We start from the raw sequence: 25,417 nt of genomic DNA, 5'->3' as shown, positions 1-25,417 counted from the left end.
GGCTCCATTCAACCCGATGTTACAATCTATTTTCATGTTCACAAATTTGATTTTTTTCAAATAAATTTAAAAAAACATATAATACATACATAAAGAGATTAAGGACATAAAAAAAATTAAAAAGCATAAATATAAAATACAAAAATTGTTTGGAAAAGCATATAGCACACATCTGCCATCTGTGAATGAAACGTGTAACTGTCTCCTCGCATTTTAAAGGAAATGGCTTAGGCCGCGGCGCTGGGGTGATAAATTTCTCTCATTCACGAGTGCCGAAAACGGCGAAAGCACGCATTTGGAATTTGACGTGTGACAGCAACCAGCTGTACTGTAACCAAATTCGGTTGCAGATTGATGGTGTATCGTGATTTAGACATTTGGTAATGAAAAAGTGATTGAAATGGCTGAAAGTAAAGGTGCGTTAATCGCGAAAACAGTGCAAAAACATGCAGGACGAGCTAAGGAAAAGGTATTTAAATATTATTATTTAAGTGCTTTTATTCAGGTGATATAATAGCCCATGAATATTGGTTTAGGTATTAAAAACTAAATGAACTCGGCAAGCTCATTCTCAGCGATTTAAAGCGCTATTCAAGATATTAACTAGATAAAATTTTGCGAAGAACAGCGTGAACCGGTTTTGGAAAACCAATTTCACCTGTTGCTTGGTTTTTGCGATTCTGTGCACCCGTTCAGAATTTTTGTTTACATCTACGTACTCAGGTGACTATTACACAAATCCTCATAAAGTAAATCACTGGCACTTATCAATTTCCAGGGTAAATACTGAGCTATTTTTAGTACGAACCAGATGTGATAAATTTGGATTGAACAGTTCAGAATAAAATGAGCAGACAGTGAAGTGACCTACGTGTGAGCTATTGTTTGCAAAATTTGAAGCACTTTCATTGTTAGATTACAAAAATATCGGGAGGCGAGACCTAATTTAAAAATAACACAGACAGTTGTAGATAGATGTTCCGTCATTTTAGTCTCTTAGGAGTATTTTTTTCATCTATTTCTAGCTTTATGCTCAGAATACTATAATAATCAAATCTTTGATAAACTAAAAATCTATTACTTTTCATTAATTTAAATTTCAATAAAACTATCATATGTTTCATGTGACCAAATACTGAAAATATCTCTACTTAGCCTTGCCAAAATTTATTTAATTAATCCAAGCATAACAAAAAAGTTATAGTGCAAGCTTCGTACCAAACTGATAAATATAAAAATGAATTATCTCTGTTAATAACTGGAATATGAAAGAAACTTAGTCATCAACTATTTATTAATATATGACATGACAAAAAAAACTTGATTTCACAACCAGTCACAGTATAGGCTATTGACCTAATCTGGCAACCAGCCCATCTACTTAGGAAAAAAACTGGAAAGGATATAAAAATAAAATATGAAAATAAGTGGATACTCCAGTTAAATTATAGGCTTTAATTGTAATTAAAGGTTTTAATCTCTGAACTTTTATGGTTTAATCTTGCCTCTAAGAGTAACTTTTGATGTGAAAACTAAAGTATGTGAAACAATAGAAATAATAATAAATTCATAAACTCGAATAAGCAGAAAGGCTAATGCAAAAGACTGGAGTAAACTTAAATAATAATATAATAGTTAATTTCTTAGTTATTTTAATAGTGGTTGGTATTCTATATAATTACTCTATGTACTCGGAGGGAATGCAGCATAATAAAATTAAATAACCTTCAATTCTATATTTAATTACTACTAATGACAGACCATCAATTAATCATCATGTTATCAAATTTTAATAGTTTCAATATACTGGCAAGCCTATCAAACATTTTGTTGATAATTTGCAACTCATGTTTTCAAATAGATGTAAAACAGATTGAACAACACTCATTGACAATTGTAATAAACAGTGTGATCTTTTGATGAGGACTAGAGGATTATGAGTTACAGAGCATGTAGAGTGGGGATACTGATACCGAGGGAAGGGCAGCAGTCAAGGACTGTGTTAATGCCGAAAGTATGTGGGCTTTCATTTGTGCTCCACACAGCAACATAAACTGATCTTTGGCCATTGCGGTAACACAAACTGCTTAAGTCACCCTTATTAAATCTATACTTCTATATTAATATTATAAACAGGAAAGATTTGTTTGTTTGTTTTAAATAGGCTCCGAAACTACTGAACCAATTTGAAAAATTCTTTCAATATATAATCTTTTTTTATAAAAAAATAAGGGATCTCTACTAAAACTCTAATAATGTAACCCAAGGTGTAAAAAAATTACCTAAAATATTCTTTACATCGCGTGCCGTGCGAAAACTATTGATGATAGAATAAAATAATGTAATACGACTTTGTAGAACACATTATGATTTACAAAAAGTGTCGCGACAGCATATGTCTAACTATTATAGTTATGTCGCAATAAGTGTTCTTTTATTTAAAAAAATAAAACAACGTCAATTATTCGTGAAATTTTTGTTAAAGGCCTGAGCGGAGCCGGAGCCGGCCGCTAGTTAAATAATAAATAAATCGAATTAATCAGTGATATTTTGTGAATCACTACATAGTATAAAACAAAGTCGTTTTCTCTGTCCCTATATCTGTCTGTCCCTATGTATGCTCTAATCTTTAAAACTAAGCAACGGATTTTGATGCGGTTTTTTTTAATAGATAGTGTGATTGAAGAGGAAGGTTTATATGTATAATAACATCCATTAAATAGTGGAGAAATTAATAATAAATTACAGTTTCCGATGCGAAGCGAGGGCGGGTCGCTAGTCATATATATATCATATAATATACATCTCTTCTTGAATACCACAAAACTAAACGAATATTCGATCTCATTATTTTGTGACATTCTAACGTGTTTCCATTTACGATCGTTTTCTTCGATCATAGAAGCAAAAAGCGTCGGCACTGTAACATCCTTCAACAGTTCATTTTAAATTGCCAATCTTGGTTGAGCACCGTTAGCTTTTAAATTATATACTGACTGTGTGATTAAAACAACTTTGACACTATCTTCGTAGGTTTTCGCGAACCGTTTGCATAATTAAAGTGACCTATATGAAAACTGTAAAGTATCCGAAGTGTCGGGAACAATAGTCACGTGATTTCACTGTAAAAATAGCTTTAATTCATGTTGTGATAACTTAATCACTCGTTTATTTTGTATTTTAAAATTAATTATTAAAATTGTTGTTGGGTTTTTAAAATCGACAATAGTAGAAAAACTATGCGGTTTTCGTCGTGTAACAGGATTTGTTTATCAATATTTAATACAATGACATACATGCGAATAGGAAGAATGTCTTGCTGTTTAATATGTAAATGATATTTAATTTTAATATAGTATTAAATTTAACACGAGATATTAAGAAGTGATTTATGGTAGGCAGCGACCTGGCTTTGCCCTTGGCATTGCTGACGTCTGTGAGCGACGCTGACCACTTACCATCAGGGGGGCTGTATGCTCATCTGCCTAAAATGGTAATAAAAAAAGTGAAATAGAAAAAATATATATTTCGCGAAACACCAACAAAAATATGTTCACAACTCTCCGCTTATTTAATCACCAAAATTTCTAGCTTTTCAGTACATAACGTGTTAATATTTAAAACAATATTCCGAAGCAACCAGAATGATAAACACGGTGCATCTATGTAACCCCAACGATCTTCCTTGAGATAATTAATTTAAAATTAATTATTATTATCATATTATTATTATTATCGCTATTAATTATCAAGTAATATTAGATACGGATGTTGTTTTGAAGAAGTTATCGGTCACAGATAGATCTATTTTGATTTCTTTGATATGTTCCAAAAAAGCAATGCCATATTCGCAGTACGTAAACAGCTTACTGCTACATAAAATAAAATTACTATTAGAGGTCCCGCAGTAGTCGAAATTCGACTATCATTAATTGGAATTGTAAGTTTGTACACTATTATGATTGCATTTTATACTTCTATAATCACAAATTTCGCCAAGACTATAAAAAATATTAACAAAGACAAACAATATTTAATCTATTCTCAATTTGACAACAGACGTCAAGAACAAAAGTTTGACAATAAATAGTATGCATGCGTATGTGCGTCAAATATACGGTATGTAGTGTGTGTAATGTTTTCTTTATTGATTTAATGTATATTTTATGCATTATTTAAAAAAAATATTAGCATTGTGCACTTCTTCTCTATATTCTCTATAAGTGTGGAAAATTTCATACTCCTCCGTCCGCGCAACTTTCGTAAAAAGGGATACAAAGTTTTTGCTTCACGTATTAATATATAGATACCAGTAAATATAGTAATTTTGAACCTAGAGATGGTATCACCGTCGGCCTTCACTGCAACAAAGAAATATGTAGATCGTTCGCGGCATTTGCCTGTTTGTGTCCGTGAGATCATGTTTGCTTTGAGCTCGTATAGCTATAGACATCAAATGCACCAAATGTAGTTCTTCGTATAAATGCGCCACCCACCTTGAGATATAAGTTCTAAGGTCTCAAGTAAGTTACAACGGCTGCCCCACCCTTCAAACCGAAACGCATTATTGCTTCACGGCTGAAATAGGCAGGGTAATTACGAAAATTAGAATTTTTGCGGGTTTGATTTTTGTTACACGATGTTATTCCTTCGCCGTGGAAATCAATCGTGAACATTTGTTGAGTACGTATTTCATTAGAAAAATTGGTACCCGCCTGAGATTCGAACACCGGGTGCATCGCTCCACACGAATGCACCGGACGTCCTATCCCTTAGGCCACGATGACTTCAATTATTACATATTACATACAATTAGTACATAATAAGCGATAAGTTTGTTGCCATCATTGTAAAACAGAACAAGAGAGAAAAAAAAACAATTGATCTTGGAAGTGAAAGTGGCGTAATTTGTAACGCAAGCTTTAATGATGGAAATGTCAGCATTAAATTAAATTAAAGTATTTTTTTCTAAAAGTACCAAACTTTTTTAGTTTTAGCGCTCTGAGGGATTCGCAGATCCTTTAACATTTTTTTAGTCAAGAGGAAATTGCCTATACAGGGCATATATGGCTATAGGGCTATAGGGCGAGTATGTTTTTTATTTATTTATTGCTGAAGTGGGTGGACGAGCTCACGGCCCACCTGATGTTAAGTGGTTACCGGAGCTCATAAACGTCTACAACGTAAATGCTGCCACCTACCTTGAGATATAAGTTCTAAGGTCTCAGTATAGTTACAACGGCTGCTCCACTCTTCAAACCGAAACGCATTTACCGTTTCACGGCAGAAATAGGCAGGGATTGGGTAGAATATAAATAGGAATGGGAAATAGATAGAAATAGGAATGGATTGTGGAAGTTGAGCCGACCAATCCCCATAGAAATTGTAACTTTTATGCAATTATCCTGAGAGAAGACGTTGAGTTCCAATTGTATTATACATACAACGTAGGTCCCGCTATAACCGGAACTTTTACCCCTGAAACAAGCAAGGCTACCAACCCTTGCGGGGTGATTACAGTATTGTTATAGTTACGCTGATTTTTAACTTTTCCGATATTTCGTTTGTATAACACGATACTATACCTTCATAGTGAAAGCGATTCTTGAACACGTGTTAGGTACGCTTTCTTACTAAGTGAAAAAGAAAAACTTTGGATTGACCGTGAACGAAAAATTACCATTAGATACGTACAAATATTATACCCAGCACGTATCCATGACACTCGCGACCGGTATCAACAATTATGTGTTTGTAAAAGTAATTTTTCGTCGCGGCCCTTAGTGATGTTATCTTCGTTGTGTTCCCCATCAATTACTTGAATCGTTGCCATCCACATAACCCAGAACACTTGAATTTTCGATAATGGGACGTAGCAAAATTTCTAAGAAGAGTTGTGCAGGAGGGATAGTCTTAATCTAGTTATCCAATAACATTTGTTCGAATTTAACATTTAGGACGGTAGTAGGAAAAGAATTGTACTAAAAAGAGGAACAATAAAGTAATGAACTGCCATCTCTTATCAGCACTACAAATCACAGATCTGCAGGAACATCAAAGTCAACTTCAATCACACACTTGTCTATTCATAAATTCCTTTCATTGTGTGGTAGTCGTGAGCCCTTTCGCGATTCCAGTAATCGCAAAACAATCTACAAACATTGTATTTTACGACGTCGACATAAGAATTAAATTTGTGTGCTTGTTTCTGGTAAGATTGTTTCGTGTTAATGCTTAATGGAAACAGTTGGATGAACTGTGTCGTCATGAGAACCTGTGTGAACGACTCGGCGACACTACTACGTGTCATTCACTTTGCGGCCAATAGAACCGCTTAATATCAGAGAGGACATTATTCGTCCGTTCCATTCCATTAGTATAGATATTATCAACCTTGTGAGACTGTATTCTAAGACAAAAAATGGATTAAATAATAGATTAGATAAAATAATGTTATAAAAAAATATTGTAGCTTTCTTGGCGTTCATATGTAGTGTACTTAAGTATTTCGTTTCAAATATTCTAACGATTTAATTTCATTTTCAACCGGAGCCAAACGACTTTCGATACATTTGGACGTCCGCCCAACTGATTTCATGTTGAAAGTGTCCAATATAATCGGCTATTTTGACTTTTTACGTTATGCAAATGCACACCTACATGGTCAATATGAGTTTTGTCAAGATGATGCTTTCTACGTCCCAGTTCGATGCCGAGACCAGACTGTTAATGGCCAAAGCAAACACTTTTCGTATGCTAACATTGACAGTACAATTTGCACGGGCGACAGTTTTCTAATCGCTGCTATTGTCAAGTACGGTCTGCCCAGCGTCATTAGTCATTCTGTATTTTCGCTTCGACGAACTCTGCGACCCTCTCAATTATCTTCGAACTGACTTCGATTTATCACGGCCAAACAAAAGTAGACGTAATGTTACGAAACAATCTTGCGAGCGAACAGGTGTAGGTACGGGAAAACGTATTTAGGTGTTTAGATGATCCACTTTTAATACGCAGCGACTAGTATGTAGTAAAGACTGATACGATATCTGTTGTAATTACCATTTTCTCCGTATTACATAATAGTTTACTTTGGAAAACTGTTCCTATGAAATTGTTACAATCCATAAATTTTGAAATCACTTTATTTATCTGCGCTTTAAAATCGATGTTGGGTTCGTTGCACCTAATCGATTAAGTATGTGATTTAGTAACACGTTAGTGTTTGAACTTTGAAGTCGGAATTGAGTGACAGATCACATTCGAAAAGTCTAAGACCGATGACATCATTATGAATTCGCCATACATTAATATGAACACTTAAAGTTTGGTATTTGTAGGAGTTGTCCTCGTCTATGGCACCCACATGCAGAATGCTTTGTTCGGAACTATGTCCCACGCTACACCCACGGCAAAAGCACTTTCATTTAATCTGATTGCTTAATAGTACCGGATTTATAGTAGGGAAGCGGTAACACGAGTATAAATTAAATTCAATGTTTGCATACGATGTGCTTAAAGTGAAAACTGTAGACGATGAAGAGTTTAGGCTCGGCATATGTGAGAAGAAAGTTTGTAACAATGAGGCCGTTTCCTGAACACTGTTAAATTACTAAACAATGTTGGCTGTAAGCGACATACAAGAATTGGGTTTTTGAAAAGCAAATTTTACCTTTTACTCATACAAAGTAAAAGAACATTGTTGACAAATGTGGAACTTGGAACTGTTTACGGTGCTAGTGTTAATCAAATTAAGTATTCCAAATAAAATACTTTAAAATCACACAGTAACGTTGTGAAAGTACTAAGCAATTCATTGTGCGTATGTGTTTTGGAATTCGGTAAAAACAATTTGTAGAAGTCCTAATGCCATTCTATATGATTTCTGATTTATTTCCAACTGCAATGAGTCTTCGGTTTTAATAAAATGTTATGTCTTTTCATTTGGCCCTTTGAGTATATGCATACCTTGCGATGTGTCAACTCTTACAAAAGATAAAATTCCTTACCAATAATTTGGCCAAACCTATATTGACTTTGGCTTTGACTAAGGTTTTTACTGTGTCTAAAGTTTTTTTTCAACTGATGTTAGCACATAGACATTGTAACTTTAATTCCATCACTTACCTGTAGACCTGAGGTTGCAATCTCAATTGTATTGTAATAACAGTTCTCTAGTTTAAAATGCCTGTAAAACCTACTTCTAGATAGAAAGTTTCACGAAAAATTGCACCGGTAGCTGGCATATTAAGAGACATGAGATGAAATAAAAACGTATTCTCGGTCAAAGTGAATAAAGCTATAATTCATTGAATCTTAAAATAACAAACATACAAAAAATCAATATTTTAACGGAGATAGAGCTTACACGAATAGTCAAGTATGTAGTAGGTACTTTAATTGTTGCATTTTACTGTAGCTCCACAGTGCTTACTGTGCGATGATTAATTTATCGAATTAAACCCAAATATTTGGAAGTTGCAGCGAGATTGAAACAAAACGCTTTTGCATATTATAAAATTAAAGCAATTTTTAGTCTTTATTCCAAAAGACCTTACATGATTTAGTTAATCCTGTACATCTGGTCGAATGAGGCATGCCGGTACTACGTTCTTCTCGAGCACTACTTTTTCAATCTCGTCAATGCAAACGAAACTTTCTTTCTAATATCCCTTTCTCATTTCATTAGATTTCCCAAGAAGGCACGCGTCCGACGTCAAGTCGATCTTTTCCTGTGGCGCTTGCCAATTGGTACAACGTTCCGCCAGAGAAACAAATGACTCGTTCCGGGCTATTATTAAAAAATATTTATACGGTCACGCTTGTTCTGCTCTCGTTTCTATCTCCACTATTCATCGTGTAATCAATCCGTTACAAATCTATTCAATGTGACGTAATGTCTTTTGATTGAAATTTTGAAATATTCAAACGGCATACTCGACGGTTGTGCAATGTTTGAAATTAAAACTATTTTCATGTTTACCCGACGTTGTAATGCTGTGTAAATTCGAAGCAAGTAGGGCACTGCATACATTAAGTAGGACAGAACAAGATCAGTCACTGTAATTATATTATCGCTACGTCCAAGGCTTTAAAACCAATAGAAGATTACAATATATTATGAATTTTCTGACACATCTATATTTCTGATGTTGTCGTTTTTTTTTCATCTGAATATTTCGTAGAAACTTTTATTTTTCAGAACTCACCCGTTCGAAATAATTCCGAACAACCTACGTAAATTCATCGTTGTATATTTAAGTCCGAGGACGTTTGAGATAGTTTTTTTTTTCTGTATCTTACGGCCGCTAATAAATCTGATCGTTCAGCCATCGTCACTGTCAATAACGCGACGAGATTTATCGATGTTGTGCTCGGAACGTACAAAAAAAATGTAGGTTCACACGATGAAACCGCTTCGATATCGGGTCGCAACGAATTCCGGTCGTACGGAGCCGTGGTCGAGCACTTTCATCTCACCTTGTCTACTTTCACGCAGTCTTGTGTGGCCTCAGGTGCTATTGTGGCTACCTCGATAACCGAAATGAGGATATTCATATAAGGTTTTTTTTTGTTTGGTTAATTTTACGTAATGCTTCAACGATTTAGCCGTCCATTTTGTAAATAATGTTTTGTTTCGTACTATCCCTGATTTTTTTTTTGTGTATCAGTTTGGCTTCTGAAAATGTATGTTTAAGTCGATGTAGTTTTTGACAATGTTTGTTACCTCAGTGGGATTGTCAATGCCAACACCCACCTGGAGATATGGGGTCCAAGTCTTAATTTTATTACATAACGACTGTCCTAGTTTACAAACCGGAACGCATGCATTACGGCAGAAATAAGCATGATGATTGACCCGTGCTCACAATAGACGTTACTCTATTACTAAAAGGCGATTGGCGCTCGCAGAATTCTGGAATCATGCTCCATCCGCGAGAAGCTAAAATAGCCCCTTAGGCTACCAGAGAATAAAGAAGTAAAGGAAAAATTTTATACCATACTCCGAGAATACTGCTGCCCAATCTTCGGTGCATCCTTTTGGCCGGTTTTAATGACAACCACGGGAATAGATGTTTTAGTGCCAATCCAAGCTACACCACACAACCCATTTATCTACATTTCTTTGATGAAGATTACGCTTAACCTGGTCCAATCTCGTTAACGTATCGATATGGTATCATTCGATGACAATAATACGGTGATATTTTGAAACACATATCTCTTTACGTTACTCTTTAAGTTACGCTGTGAGAACGATAAAAGTATTGTGTATTTTGTTATACGAATAGGTACACAATTTTAAGTAATTTTTGTACTAAGTAAACAGCCAACGTCACAGATGTCACGTACTAGTGCTAATATATCATTCCCGTTATGCAGAAAAGAACCAACCGATAAAATAAGTTTCAGTTGGACGTGAAACGGTAATCTTAAATTGATTGGTTTGTACTACTTATAAAAATCTTTGACAATAGACACATTTTAGATATGCCATTATCGATTTTTAATGTTAACTTCGGTATGTCAGAAGAGATACAAAGCAATTCATTCATATTGGAGTAACATATTTATCTCGTATATTTTGCACAAGCAAGATGTATTTAAGATACTTTCAATTGATTATCATCGTTGTTGTAATGGTTTTTCAAGCTTAAATCTCATTTCGAACAAAATTTTATTGGGTCTTTGCTGTGTATATAATACTGGGTCTAATTCGTGTTACATAACGATGTTTACACATTTGACGTGTCGTCGTTTGAATGTTACAGATTTATCCTTGTAGTATTGTTATCAGATAACGCAATGACATCTCAATGATTTTGCCTTCTTCCTTGGCAAGGTAACGCGGTTTTTTAAACGTTTCATACCTTAATTTCACATTAGTTTTTCAGAGAGAAAATCTGTTTATTGGTTATATGTCTATAATCAATAGATATACAGACAGATGTTGATGTTGTGTGGTTAGCTACATATCTGATTTGGGAACGAGTGTATCTTCATCCTGCCTCGTTTCTGCTGTAACATATATTTTTGATTTAGGTTTGTAACTTTCACGAAATATTTCGAAATCTATTGATAGTATAATGTATATAACTAAAATTAACATCATAACAAAATAAAATAGCTTTTCCAATTGATCGAATGCATTTTTTTTTACAAATTTACCTGCAGCTTTTTTGCTATTCGTTTCAATAAGCGGTGGTTGCTTTCTAACACGGCAAATTTCAATAATCAATTAACATTTCCAAGTTAAATGAAATATTCAAGAAATTAGAAAATATTGCGAAAATTCGCGGTTTCAAATTCGGTTTTTCGTAAATTACGCTGGTCCGTCTGTACCTACGTAGTGAAATATTCAAAGCATGTTTTAGGATAGCCGATAGATAACGCTATCGGGCACGTTATCACAATGTACGTGTTCTGGTCCAGTGTTTCATTGTATTTCTTTTTTACTATTCAATACTATCACGAAACGTTTTCCTTTGTGCTTTGTTTACAAATTTTCATTTGTTACATTCCCGATTGATATCGATTTCTTAAAGACACGTGATAAATGCTTTTTTTTTTGACGCGATTGGAATGTATATTTGGTTTTACAAACAAAACCAAATATACTATTAGGTTATGAATAATATGTATATTATTCATAACCTAATAGTATATTAGGTTATGAATAATTAACACGTTATCACGATCTTTGATAATTTTTGGCAATTTGCTGTTTTTTTCCTTGTTGCGCCCATGTGAATTAGTTAAATGTAAATAGACATATTCTAAATACGGAAAGACTTCTTGAATTAGTAGTAATTAAACAGTACCATACAAATTATGAAAAGTTTCAGTGTTTAACGTTGAAGAGTCTTCTTCTTATCTTATCCCACTATGTGGGGTCAGCGCAGCGATTCCTCTTTTCCATTCAAGTGTATCACCCGTCATCTCACATCCTTCACTCGCATATCCTCTTTCACACAGCCCGTCCCAGCCTTTTAGGACGTCACCTTTAACATTAAAGAATGACAAAAAATAATGACAAAGAAATGGGTATAAAGATTTATAAGAAATATATAGGGTAAGCTTCCCACGCTATCAAAACTTCAACACATAAATGGCGAAGACCACTGAAACAAAAAATAAAGAACAATAAAATTTTAAGCAATGTGTCGAATATCATATAATTCATTTTTTTTTTTTTTTTTTTTTTTTTTTTTTTTTTTTTTTTTTTTTTTTATTGCTTAGATGTGTGGACGAGCTCCTAGCCCACCTGGTGTTAAGTGGTTACTGGAGCCCATAGACATCTACAACGTAAATGCGCCACACACCTTGAGATATAGTTCTAAGGTCTCAGTATAGTCACAACGGCTGCCCCACCCTTCAAACCGAAACGCATTACTGCTTCACGGCAGAAATAGGCGGGCAAATCATTGTTGTCCATTCACCTTTGTATCCCTTCGTTCGTCCTGTGAGATCGTGTATGATAATTTGATAAGAAATCGAATCTAAACAAATAATCTTTTATCATTATCACTATCCCACTAAGCTCCATTGTGTTGTTTCGGTTAAATATAAAAGTGACTGCTTGCTATCAATGCGACATTCCCTCGTCATTCAGTTGCATCTGTTTCAATTTGATTACGAATTTTTGGAACTTCCATGACCTATTAGCAATTCCCTTTGGGCTTGTAGTTATGTGGCTATAAGGTGGTCAGCCATGGCAGGGAAAGCCATCGCCGATACTAATTTATGTACTTATTTGTGGTATTCAAGAACCATGTGTTATTACACATCACAAAATTGACAAGTCAGTGTTGCTAATATAATAGTGCCGTGAGGGTAAGCTGGAGAATCGATACCGCGGTTCTGTTTATTTCTTTCACAAAGCGGTCATGCGTTCCTAGGGTAGTATTACCGTTATTCCAATGCCATGAAGACATCTGGTTTCATGAGCAATAAGGGCAGACACAAAACAAAATACAACGTTCATGGTTTAGATTTTGGTGACTTTTTTTTTGCGCTTGTTTAATACTGCATTTACCGATTACGGCTTTATTTCTTTAGTATGTTCATGAGAGTTGGGAGCCATCACCGAAATCTTCAGCGTTTGGCCAATATCAGCAACTCACTAATTCACTGACATAAACTAATAAAGATAAAAATGCGAATACATCTGTTTCTAAATGCGTTTGGTACGACAAATACAAGCCAAAAGCTCGACACTAAGATCGAAAGATCGACGCAATTAGCACAGATTTTTACAAGAATTACAAGCTTAACATGTTTTTAATTCGTATTACTGTTTTTGGAAGAAGTCCAACGCTTTATTAGTCAGACAGGTGAACAACCCAAACACCCGCGCGTTCGTACTTCGACAATATCGAGAAGCCTTCTTGTTTCTATAAAAGGTAAAGGAGTAAGACCGCCGACGACAATGTTAAATCTTATGACGTTCCTAACACCGAATATGGGTTTTACAAATGTATTGGGTCCAGCCATTCAGATATATTAACAGGCTAAACAAGAGATTCGAAGACTTTTTCCTCAAACCACCTTCAAAATTTAGGCAGTTCCGTTGGACCCCGTGCAATTACATTTCTACTATATTCCCAAATCTAGAATTTTTTTTTTTAATTTTTTTTTTTATTGCTTAGATGGGTGGACGAGCTCACAGCCCACCTGGTGTTAAGTGGTTACTGGAGCCCATAGACATCCACAACGTAAATGCGCCACCCACCTTGAGATACAAGTTCTAAAGTTTCCCGTATAGTTACAACGGCTGCCCCACCCTTCAAACCGAAACGCATTACTGCTTCACGGCAGAAATAGGCAGGGTGGTGGTACCCACCCGCGCGGACTCACAAGAGGTCCTACCACCAGTAATTACGCAAATTATAATTTTGCGGGTTTCATTTTTATTACACGATGTTATTCCTTCACCGTGGAAGTCAATCGTGAACATTTGTTGAGTACGTATTTCATTAGAAAAATTGGTACCCGCCTGCGGGATTCGAACGCCGGTGCATCGCTCAACACGAATGCACCGGACGTCTTATCCGTTAGGCCACGACGACTTCAAATGTACTGAATATGTAATATGCAAGGTTTTACAAGTAAAAATATTAACACAAGTAAACAAATATAGGTGAAGTCAAGCCGTTGCGTTTTTTTTTCTATCTATGATGATAGCCTTGAGAAGCTATTTCAGCGTAACCTTAGTAGGTGAGCTCACGGGGCTCAAACCTGACGACGTTGCTAACACGAACCCTATAGCAGAATCTACCACCGGATCGGAAACGCGACCCGCTGAGAAGATCAGGCGAGAAACTCAATGGGCTAGTTAAGCCAACATTTTAGTCCTTCACCCCCGCTTACGAATAGGGAACTCCCATTTTTTATCACCCCCACGTAGACCCCCGTCGAGTCTCCCGTAGACCCATGAAGCTCCACCTGAACCACTTCGGGAACTAAGGGGTTAAACACTTAGGGAATTACTACATACAATTGTAGGGGAATGATACCCCGCCCCGTTTCGCTTACTATGCAGTTATTGTGCATACAGTAATGAGCAGCATACGAGTCAGTCAGTGGTTAAAGTGCAGCGATCCACTGCGCGAATAAACATATAATTTATACTCAGTGTTTTATTGACCACTCTGATGAGGTTTCCTGAGGAGAACGCATAATAAACCCTCAACACCATAAAACCTCACACAATCATCTGTTTGATATAAATCGTGTTACCGAACGATCAAATATTGTCAATTGGCCAACAAATGCCTCGTAATAGATCCTTTGAAATTCAGAAATTCGTAACGAACTGGCCAATTGACCTGTTGAGGCATTATTGTCGGTCGCACAATAAAACCTAGCTGATTTTAAACTCAGACTTTATTGGTTTACCAACTAAATGTCTTTTGTTGTAATAAAATCCTATTTAATATCCTACATAATCCTAACTACCCACAATATTTACGTGATCGCTTTACCTATGCCCGTCCCTCCATTGCTCCTTGTAGAACCCACATTAAAACTCTCCTCAATTGCCCTGTTCATAAAACACATGCTTACGCAAAATCGTTTTCTGTACAAGCAGTTATACTTTGGAATTCCCTCCCTCCAAGCATACGAGCGTGCAAAACCATAGCAGCATTCAAGAAATCTGTTAAGGAACATTATTTATCCTTACCATCTTAAATAAATTATATATATTTGTATAATGTATTATAATATAAAGTAAGTATATGTGTGTATGTTATATATATGTATGTGTGTGTGTGTGTATTTGTATGTATATATATTGTTTTGTATCTTGTAATATGTATATATTATTATATGTAATGTTTACTGTATGCACTAGGTTTGTGTTCTTAATTCTTCTTTCCTTTTGCGGGCCTACTGGAAGAGATTTCAGCATGAAATAAGTAGTGCCCTTGTACTCTGTATCCTTATTGACGTTTCTTTTCTAACAGCTGTGTGTACAAAATATATTAAAAATAAATAAATAAAATAATATCAAATAACGCTTACCCATGTTATCCTATATTTGTGGACCGGACTTAGGGAGTCGTTTTTTTTTATTGCTTAGGTGGGTGGACGAGTTCACAGACCACCTGGTGTTAAGTGGTTACTGGAGCCCATAGACATCTGCGACGTTAATGCGCCACCCATCTTGAGATATAAGTTCTAAGGTCTCAAGTATAGTGTAGTCGTGTTCACATACTCACAATTTGAGACCAGAATGTGTGGAGCATTTCAACTATCTTATTATGTGAAATTCAGGATGTTCATATAAAGGTTTTGAAATATGTGATTGTGTTCGAAATCAGGCTTGCTCATCGATTATATAGCAATTGAATACACGCCATCATGGCGAGAATAAAACTTTTTATTTGATCATAGACACACCTCGGGATGTATCAACGAGTCGTTTCACAAAAAAAAAAAAACCTTAGTATTTGCTTCGTGATCGTAAATAGCCAATCGTAAATACACTCAACTGACTATGCGTTTTGTATTTTATTTACTTGAGAAACTCCCGTGTCATTGTTTTATTGCTCACCGTTAAAATGCTAGATAACAAAATTCGAACGAGCGTTCAGAAAAAAATAACATGACTTTTTTGTTCGTAGCTTTATGAATCCAAGATTTATTGTCTAAAGTGTGTTTTTCGCGATTCACAATGTTGTAGGATGAAATTTTTATAGTTATTACATTACATTTAAACAAAAAGTGTACTTTGCGGGCCACGATTCTTTAACTAGAGTAGTGGGTAATGCCATTGACAGAGCCGAATTTAAATGGCATCACAGACAATCTGTTGCTATTTTTATAATTTCTTAAAATATTGATTCTGTATCTGTGAATACAAATGATTGCTAATACAGTTAACGAATCACAAAAATTACAGTTTTGACAATTGTTCATTTACCTGCAATATATTTTTCAACATCAATGATCGAACGATTTATTTTAATCTTAAGTACAAATTCTAGTTTCGTAATATTGCCAAATCTTGTGTACGAATCAATTCGTCCTTACTTCCTAACTAGGAGATCACGATTGAGCTACTGCCGCAAATGGACATGTAAGTACTCGACCATTGGTTAGTTGGAATGTGTAAAATTATTACGAAATAAGCTTCAGAGTTATGGAGTTGAAATGATAATCGCCGATGCACGAATAGTATTATTTATCTTATTAGAGTATCCGATTTTGAATATGAAAATCGTTTACCACTTAATATCGACGTGGACTGTAGTTTCATGATTCGGTTGCCTCATCGTCTCTAACGTTGTAAGATTTGTGTCACTGGCACGTTTGCTGTTAAATATATCGTTTAGGTTTGTTTAAAATAAAAATAAATTTGCCATTCGTTTTCAGTGGTGTTCAGTGTATGTATGCTGCGGTTTTGTTTATTTATATATTTTGATAATTGAGTTCGAATAAACTTATTTTATTGCTTGTTGCTTAGTACATATAGTTCAGATCACCATGAACGTTTTGTTTATACGTCAATGTTAGCAATGGTTTTACCTAAATTGATACTGGTCGACTTATCAGCAAGGTCGCTCCAGTATGGTTTGTGATGTATTGCAAACGTTTAAATCGACCGAATACCATCGGTCTTTAGGAAGCACCGTCGTGACGTATTGAGTTCATCGTCAACTCAATTACGTAAGGACCGAAGCAGACACAACTTATATCCGTCTCGTGACCGACGTTCCTGCTTATCTACCAAACTCGCTCAGAGTAAAATGCACCTAAACTCTGTCGGATACGATTGAATACAGAGTTAGATGATGTGTGCGTTAGAACATTTCCGTTCTGTTTGGTGGATGGCCGCCCGCCAGGCCAGGCCGTGGTGTGACTATTCCCGTCTGGTTAACTGGATAGTGTTCGTCCGATCGCAAACTGAATTTTGGCGCATGTCAATTTTTTCAAGCGCCATTTTACATTCATGCATTCGTCGCTTGCAATCGATTCTGCTCCATAGTAGATGTAATAATATCATGACATGCCCGGCATGTGTAATGTCATGTATAATTAATACATTATTTTACGGCTTTGTGCACGAAGCATTACCTCAACAATCTTTATATGGCTATGTTGGGACAAAATTTTGGCATTGTACATTATTTTTTTACAGATGAAGATTAGTGCGTGCTTTGAGTTTTTGATTTGATCTGCAGTTGGATTCTAGAACCTTCCTCAATAATCTGGGTTTTGATGCGTTCCGACATTATGTCAGCTGAGATCGGGAGATCCCTAGATTGAACATACATACTGCATATCTTCGTATTTAATTTACTGGTTGGTAGTATTGGGCCCCTTGTGTGCCTGCACGGATAGATACAACCACCCCGCTTACTTCTGCCGCGAAGTAGACTTGCATTTCTGTTTGAGAGGGAGTCAGCCGTTATACAATACTATTAAGACATTGAACTAACGTCTAGAGGTAGGTGAAGGAATTTACGTTGTAATGACTACAGGATTAGGTAAACCACTAAATACCATTTGGAATGTGAGTTCGTTGACCCACCTACTTGAAGAGACGAAATAAACATGTGTATTGATACCACTATAATTCAAACTGAAAGGGCTATTATGAACCCGTTTTTTTTATAATGATCACACGTGACGTTCCAATTCGACAAGGTCCATGACTTTTGTGTTTTCACATACAATATACAGTAAGTACGTAACTGCGTTTTCTAATGCATTCTACGCGATCGGATCTGAGGAGTTCAGGTTCGATATCTAATAACTATTTTTTTTTTTTTATGACGTAATATGTAGATGTGTGAACGCGCTTACGGTTCAACGGAGTTTCGAGTTGTTACAAGAAACCATGATCTACCTTGAGACATCAGCTCGAAGGCTCACTTGTAATGTATGAGGGCTTAGCTATACACATAAAATACGGCTGGGAATATTCCAACCCTAGTGCATACTGTTTCGCGGTAGGAATAGTCAGGTTGATGGAACCTAGTGATTGCGCAAATTTTGTGCATTTTATGTGTGCGTAATAAACGTGATGCTATTCCTATACCGTGAAAGTTTTTTTTTATATACGGACCTATTTATTAGGACAGATTGGTAGCTTCGAGATTTGAATAACGGCATAGCTGCATCGTTCAATATGAATATGTATGTACCTATGTACACTTGTTATCGCTTTAGCCACGACTACCTCCAAAGTAATGAATGTGTGCTCAATCACTATTCTGTATACAAATACACCTCGGCACCGGTCCTAACAATGAAAACGGATGGTTAGTACCTGTGGTTAAATCAATTTAGATGCCGGCAAAAGAATAATACGGATACCACTTTAGGCATTTTAATTCTTGGAACCTTAGTTCAAAAGATAAATTCTGATTTAATAAATGTTATATAGTCTTGTACACGATCATTATTATCATGAAAGGAATTTTTAATAGATCAATTAATATTTATATTCTTATAATCATACCGACAAATTAGAATATCAGTGAGCTTAGTGAGAGTTTCTTAACGTTCTCGATAGCGTAAAAGTTACAGCGCCTCTAGCGGCAAATGTTCTAACTCCATAAAAATTTGAGTTAACTTCTTCGCTATCGAGAACGTTAAAAAATTCGCACTAAGCACACATAATAGTGTTTTAAAATTAACACAAAAATTGGCTATCTGTATTTGATGTAAAGGAAAAGGTAATAATACCAATTACAAAAGAAAATTACACGAAACTGAAAACGAAGATCTGTAAGACTGTATTTAAAAATATTAAGGTTATAAATGTTTATCGTACAGCATCAAACGCTTAGATCATCTGTTTTTTATTCATTGACATCGCTCCCGTGATTCTAAAAAGAAATGAGGTCAAGATTGATCTTTACGTCCGCATTTTATCCAGTTGCCTATCTCCATGACTAATGGCAATATATCGCTTTTACTAGTGACCCTGAATCTTCAAAATTATATTACCGATAGATATATATTTATTAAACTTTCCCTAGTTTTCTTGAGTGTCAAGTTCTGACGTGTATAATCCGGTTGTCAAAAAGAATATAAAATTAACGTTCTTATTTCAAATTATAAAATTAACAATCTAAGTGTGTGTGTTCTATGCAATTCCTAACAAAATATTGATGTTGGTTCTCCGACCATAATGTAGCTTAAATTGTAAAACGGTTTGTGTGTCAATTCAAGTTTTCGCAATAGAGCCCTACAAAGAGGAATGCGCCAAGTGAACGTACAAACCGCTCGGGCGGCAGTTCCCCGACTCTGTACCCATCTCCGGATATTTTGCTTTGATTAAACCATGTGCCAAATGTAAATGTCACGATGGCGAAAACATGATCTCTGACCTACACTGTTATGGCGTTATGGTTATAAATAATAAGCCATTAAAAACCCGTTCAGAAAACAAGACTCCGATCTTACTGACCCATTAATGTAACATCTGAACAAATATTGTCGGTACGTTTACGTATGTACGGCTTTTATTATTAGATATGATTTAATAGAATTATAAGGAGACTGTGATAGTTCCTAGTAAAATTGTCTGCTGTTTTTTTGATTTTTTTTATAAGCACTATATCCTATTTAACCTATCCTATTTAACAATGGCTAGTTATCAATATTTGTAAATTCAATTGCGTTTTCAATAGCCAAATCTATGCACATTAACATGGTTTTGCTGAGTGCACGTATTATTTAGATTGCAATCCAGATTAGATCTAGGTACTACTTGAACGATTTAGCTAATATGTACTGTAATTATTGTAATTTGTTTTGTGCATCAATAAATAAATAAATAAAAAAAGCACTCAACACCTATCGAGTTCCTAATTGCGGACGATCAATGCGTTCTCTAATTTCTTCGAAAGCCAGATGTTGCTATGTGTGGAAGTTGTTAAACTGGCCCGGGTCCCCTGTCCCTTTTCTTTTCGTGTAAAATTAGTTCCGTATTATGTTTCGTCTCGCTCGCACGTCACCGGTCCCTCTCACGTCCACCTGTGCAGACTCGAGACACACATCTAGCGTCTTCCGTCCATTGCTTTCTATTTTCGACTGCTGTGCTCGATTCGTTTTTGTCCACAGATATACGAACGAGAAGATTTAAAAGACTACGTAGAACTTCTTCATTATTAATTCTAATTAATTAATTTACGTAACGTGTCAAGTTTACGGTCGTTACTATTGTTCCTCACCGCTCTGACTTTTGAATGGTATTATCTATACTTCTATACTAATATATAAATAAATCTACAGTGGTTTTTACGGATGTTCCGTTATAACTATTGAACCATGCATCCGATTGACTTGAAACTTTGTATCCATGTAGAAAATACAGGTACTTAATGGATAGGCTAATATTTATATGAGTGTTGGACTCCCTACGCCAGTTGCGGGGGCGTTAATGATGAGAATCTTTGTGGGGGTGAGAAATAATAATGTCAATTTTAAATGCCCAGCGAAGCGGACGGGTACAGCTAGTCGTCAAGAAATTCCGAGTAGAATTTGGGATTTCTGAAACTTTTTGGGTTTCTTCGACGTCAATGTAACGTATTAAATTAGCATTGTGATATTTGAATCGTTTCAATAAGTCACAACCGAATTGGCATTCAGGTCGTTGTTTTTAAGGGCAACATATTACAAAACTAGATCTATGCATGACACGATTAATATCGAACTTCGGTAATGGTAACTCGCGTTACCGCCAGTATTGGAAGTAAGGAATTTGATTTTTTTCAACAAAAATTAGGGCAACTCGATGAAGCAACCTTCCAAAGATTCATTAATTAATTATCTGAAAGTCAATAAAGTAAATTAAGCATAACAGCTTTGATAGCCAGTTTGCCACGTACCATTCGGCTATGGAATGAGCTCCCCTCCACGCTGTTTCCCGAGCGCTATGACATATCCTTCTTCAAACGAGGCTTGTGGAGAGTGTTAAGCGGTAGGCAGCGGCTTGGCTCTGCCCCTGGCATTGCTGAAGTTCATGGGCGACGGTAACCACTCACCATCAGGTGGGCCCTATGCTTGTCTGCCTACAAGGGCAATAAAAAAAAAAGAGTACTTTTAATAGCAAAGGTAAATTTACGATCGAGATAGTTTCACAGCGAAGGTCAGCGTCAAATAAATGAGAAATATTTCGGTACGGTGATGCGTAATTATTTACAACACAGAGAGAGAGAGAGAGAGAATACACTTTATTGCACACCAAAACACAATTTACATTCAAAAAAACAATCAGAAAACAGATAAATTTGTACAATAGGCGGTCTTATCGCTAAAAGCGATCTCTTCCAGACAACCGTATAATTTATAGAAATTCTGGAAAATATAAAAAAATATAGCAGGTATGTTGCGGTGTACTATAGATAATACGTTATAGAAAATATATACATACAATAAACAAAATATATACCGTTTACATATAATATGAAATATATACTTATTATTATATACCAATATACATACTTACACACAATACATACTAATATACTTACATACACATAATACATCAGCAGTATGGAAATAATAAATGATGATGCAAACAAACAGCACTAAGAAGATAAGTAGTGTTCCTTCACCATTCTTTTAAAACAGTTTAAAGTTTGAGCACTTCTCACTGCATCCGGCAGAGCATTCCACAATCGAACCGCCTGGACGGTGAATGAATGATCAAAGAATGATGATGAATGCGCCGGCATTTTCAGTCTCAGGCTATCCGATGATCTCAGGGAAAAATTATGCGTATCACGTAGGAACTCGAAACGTTCTTTGAGATATATGGGGGCATGGGGGTTAAAGAGAGTACAGTATAGTAATGAAAGGACATGAGTATTGCGGCGAAGGCGAATTGGTAACCACTTGAGTTTAGTGCGAAATTCAGATACATGATCATATTTCCGTAAACCAAATATGAATCTTATGCAGAAATTTTGTAGCCGCTCAAGTTTATCAAGTTGTGTTTCAGTTAAATCAGTATAGCTGGCATCGGCGTAGTCAAGAATTGGAAGAAGGAGAGATTGTGCAAGCGCAGTTTTAGTGGCAGTTGGAAGAAAATTTCGTAACCGTCTCAAAGATCCAGCTGTTGCAAACACCTTCCGGCTAACCTCTTTTATCTGAGCGTTCCATGAAAGGTTTTTATCAATTAAGATTCCTAAATTTTTCACAGTATCGCTGATAGGAATTGGTACGCCATCAAATAAAATAGCCGGAAGCTGCGACCATTTCACTTTCGAGCACAATCTTGAACTGCCGACAACAATGACCTGTGTCTTCGACGGGTTCACCCTCAATCCATGCGAATTACTCCAACGGGATAATATTGATAAGTCATTATTCAGCGTCTTCATCGCGTTGGTCAGTTCTGACAAAGAAGTTTGTGTATAGATCTGTAGATCATCTGCATACAGGTGGTAGGAAGAAGTAAGTTGTATAGAAATAGAATTTATAAAAATTGAAAAAAGTAAAGGGGATAAAACGCCACCCTGCGGTACACCTACGTGCGTTTCACACCATGAAGAATAGGCATTCTCACAGTGAATACGCTGTCGGCGACCAGACAGGTAACTTCGAAACCAATCAACCACGGTCGGAGATATGTTAATGGAGCTAAGGATGGCTAGAAGTATGTCGAAATCAACGGTGCCAAATGCATTACTGAAATCCAGCAATGCCAACACCGTCAGTTTCCCACTCTCCATGCCAAGTCTGATGGCATCCGTAATATTCACCAGGGCTGTGACTGTGCTATGACCAGGACGAAAGCCGGATTGGTAAGGGTTTAAAAGCTGATTCCTTGTAAGAAACTCATTGAGCTGGTTGTGAATCAAGCGTTCTAAAACCTTTGAAAGGAACGGTAAAATGGAAATTGGACGGTATTCTGAAAAGGATATAGGATTCGACTTTTTTGGCAGTGGTGTAATTTGTGCTTCTTTCCAAGCCTTTGGAAAGATGCCGCTAGATAATGAGTGATTGAGGATATGACAGATAACGGGAAGGATTTGGTCCAGGATAGGAAGGATCATATTACGGGCGACACAGTCACTTCCAACTGCATTGGAAGTTATAGATAATATGCTCCGCTTAACATCACAAGCCGTTAGGTGATTAAAAACAAATGGAGAGCAATTTGGGACTGGAAGAGATGAAATATGATTTAATGTTTTTGATTTAGTTGTCCCATCAAAATCGGATGACGCACAGAAATGTTGATTTAATAAATCAATACTCGAATGAGATAAATGAGTGTTATGTTGTGATTTTCCAATCCCCAGTGATCTAAGAAATTTCCAGACTTTAGCTGGATCTCCATTTTCGACAGCACTATGGATATGTTGGCGTTGTGCATCCCTACACACCCTGTTGCAGTGATTACGGATGCGGTGATAATTTGTGCCATTTTCGAGGGTAGGTTTTTTCTTATATTTTAATTTAGCAGCCGCCTTCTTGATTAAGATACTTTTAATTTCATTAGTAAGCCACGGCGCTGGCAAATGTTTTATTCTTACTGGTCGACATGGTGCGTGCTTGTCATATAGACCAGTTAATTTTGCATTGAACTGATCAACTTTCTCATTGATTGAGGTAGAACACGTCAAAGCAGTCCAGTCAATGCTGCCTGCATCTTCTCGAAGACTTTCAATATCCATACCGTTAAAACTGCGCAGCAGAAGAATTTTTGACTTAGCCTTAGGAGGTCGTACTTTGTATGAGACGAAAATGAGATCATGATATGAGAAAGCGTCAGCTGAACATTGTCCATGGTCAGCCACGTAATCAAGAGAAGTAACGAAAATAAGATCAAGAAGTGAAGGAGCACAGTTTGGAAAATGATGTGTCGAGTTCAACGGTAGAATAGTTAAATTTACCGATTCGATCATCGAGTGAAATAAAGTACTGCGAGAATTATTTTTAAGGAGGCATGTGTTAAAGTCACCCATGATAATGGTATGAGTATATGAAGGCATTATGTTTTCTAGCAAAGTTTCAAAAGAAGTAAAAAAATCTATACTTGACGAAGGACAATAATAAACACCAAGTAGCATCTTCGTGTGTTGAAGTTCTATTTCAAGAAATAAGTGCTCGCCCGCACATGGCGTTGTAGGCTGTGCCGATACATTAACAACTGTACAATTAAAATATGAACGGATATAAATGGCAACGCCACCACCGCCACCAGTAATACGGTCGTTCCTAAAAAGTTGAAAACCAGGAATGGTATAAGATGTAGACGGAAGACATGGCTTAAGCCAAGATTCTGACACAAGTATAGCATGGATATTCTTAGAATCAAAACTTGCCAGCATGTCAGGGAAATGAGCCGGAATACTCTGGGCATTGATATGAACGACATTAAAATTCCTAGGAACACCAGAGAACCGTGAAGACAATGTTTCTGCTAAAGAAGGCACACTAATATCGCTGTTGTCGCTGTTTGCTGAATAAAAAGTTTCAGATTCACTTGTATCTGTTGAGTTGAGCATATAAGTAGAGAAAGTATATATATATATATATTATACACAATATCAAAATATCAATACGGTTATGAATATATATACAAATTAATAATACCCACCAACTGGGAAAGTGTCTATGAAAATTAATTTAACTATAATAGAGACAAAACAAGCCAAAAGACAAACAAAATAACAAAATAAAAGAAAATCAAAGTAGCAAAATAGAATACCTATATAAAATATACGTAGCAATTAGGTAGTATAATCTTATTAGAAAATGAAAACATTAAATAGTAAATACAAAGCAAAAGAAAAAGAAAAAAAGAAAACAAAATAAATAAATAAAAGAAACTAAAATTAAAGAAATACAAATCAGAAGCATGAGTAGCAGTGAAAAGATTACAGTATACTTAAATTCATCTCGACGTTTTCTTTATTAAGCTTCGCTTTAAACTTAATACGTGTAA

At 35.9% G+C, this 25,417-nt stretch overlaps 1 protein-coding gene across 3 annotated transcripts in view; it reads left to right on the top strand.

Annotated features, from left to right (window-relative positions):
- The first annotated feature begins 259 nt into the window (after positions 1 to 259).
- Amph (amphiphysin) overlaps positions 260 to 25,417 on the top strand; it is a 59,912-nt gene continuing 34,754 nt past the window's right edge. For all 3 annotated transcript variants that reach the window (XM_089729652.1, XM_089729651.1, XM_089729650.1), the window contains exon 1: positions 260 to 469. In XM_089729652.1, coding sequence (XP_089585778.1) covers positions 401 to 469 — 69 coding nt within the window. In that variant the 5' untranslated portion in view covers positions 260 to 400. The remainder of the gene's footprint in view (positions 470 to 25,417) is intronic.

Source organism: Bombyx mandarina, chromosome 09 (assembly GCF_030267445.1).
Source record: "Bombyx mandarina strain Sakado chromosome 09, ASM3026744v2".
Lineage (NCBI taxonomy): Eukaryota > Metazoa > Arthropoda > Insecta > Lepidoptera > Bombycidae > Bombyx > Bombyx mandarina.
This window is presented reverse-complemented; position numbering and strand designations above follow the sequence as displayed.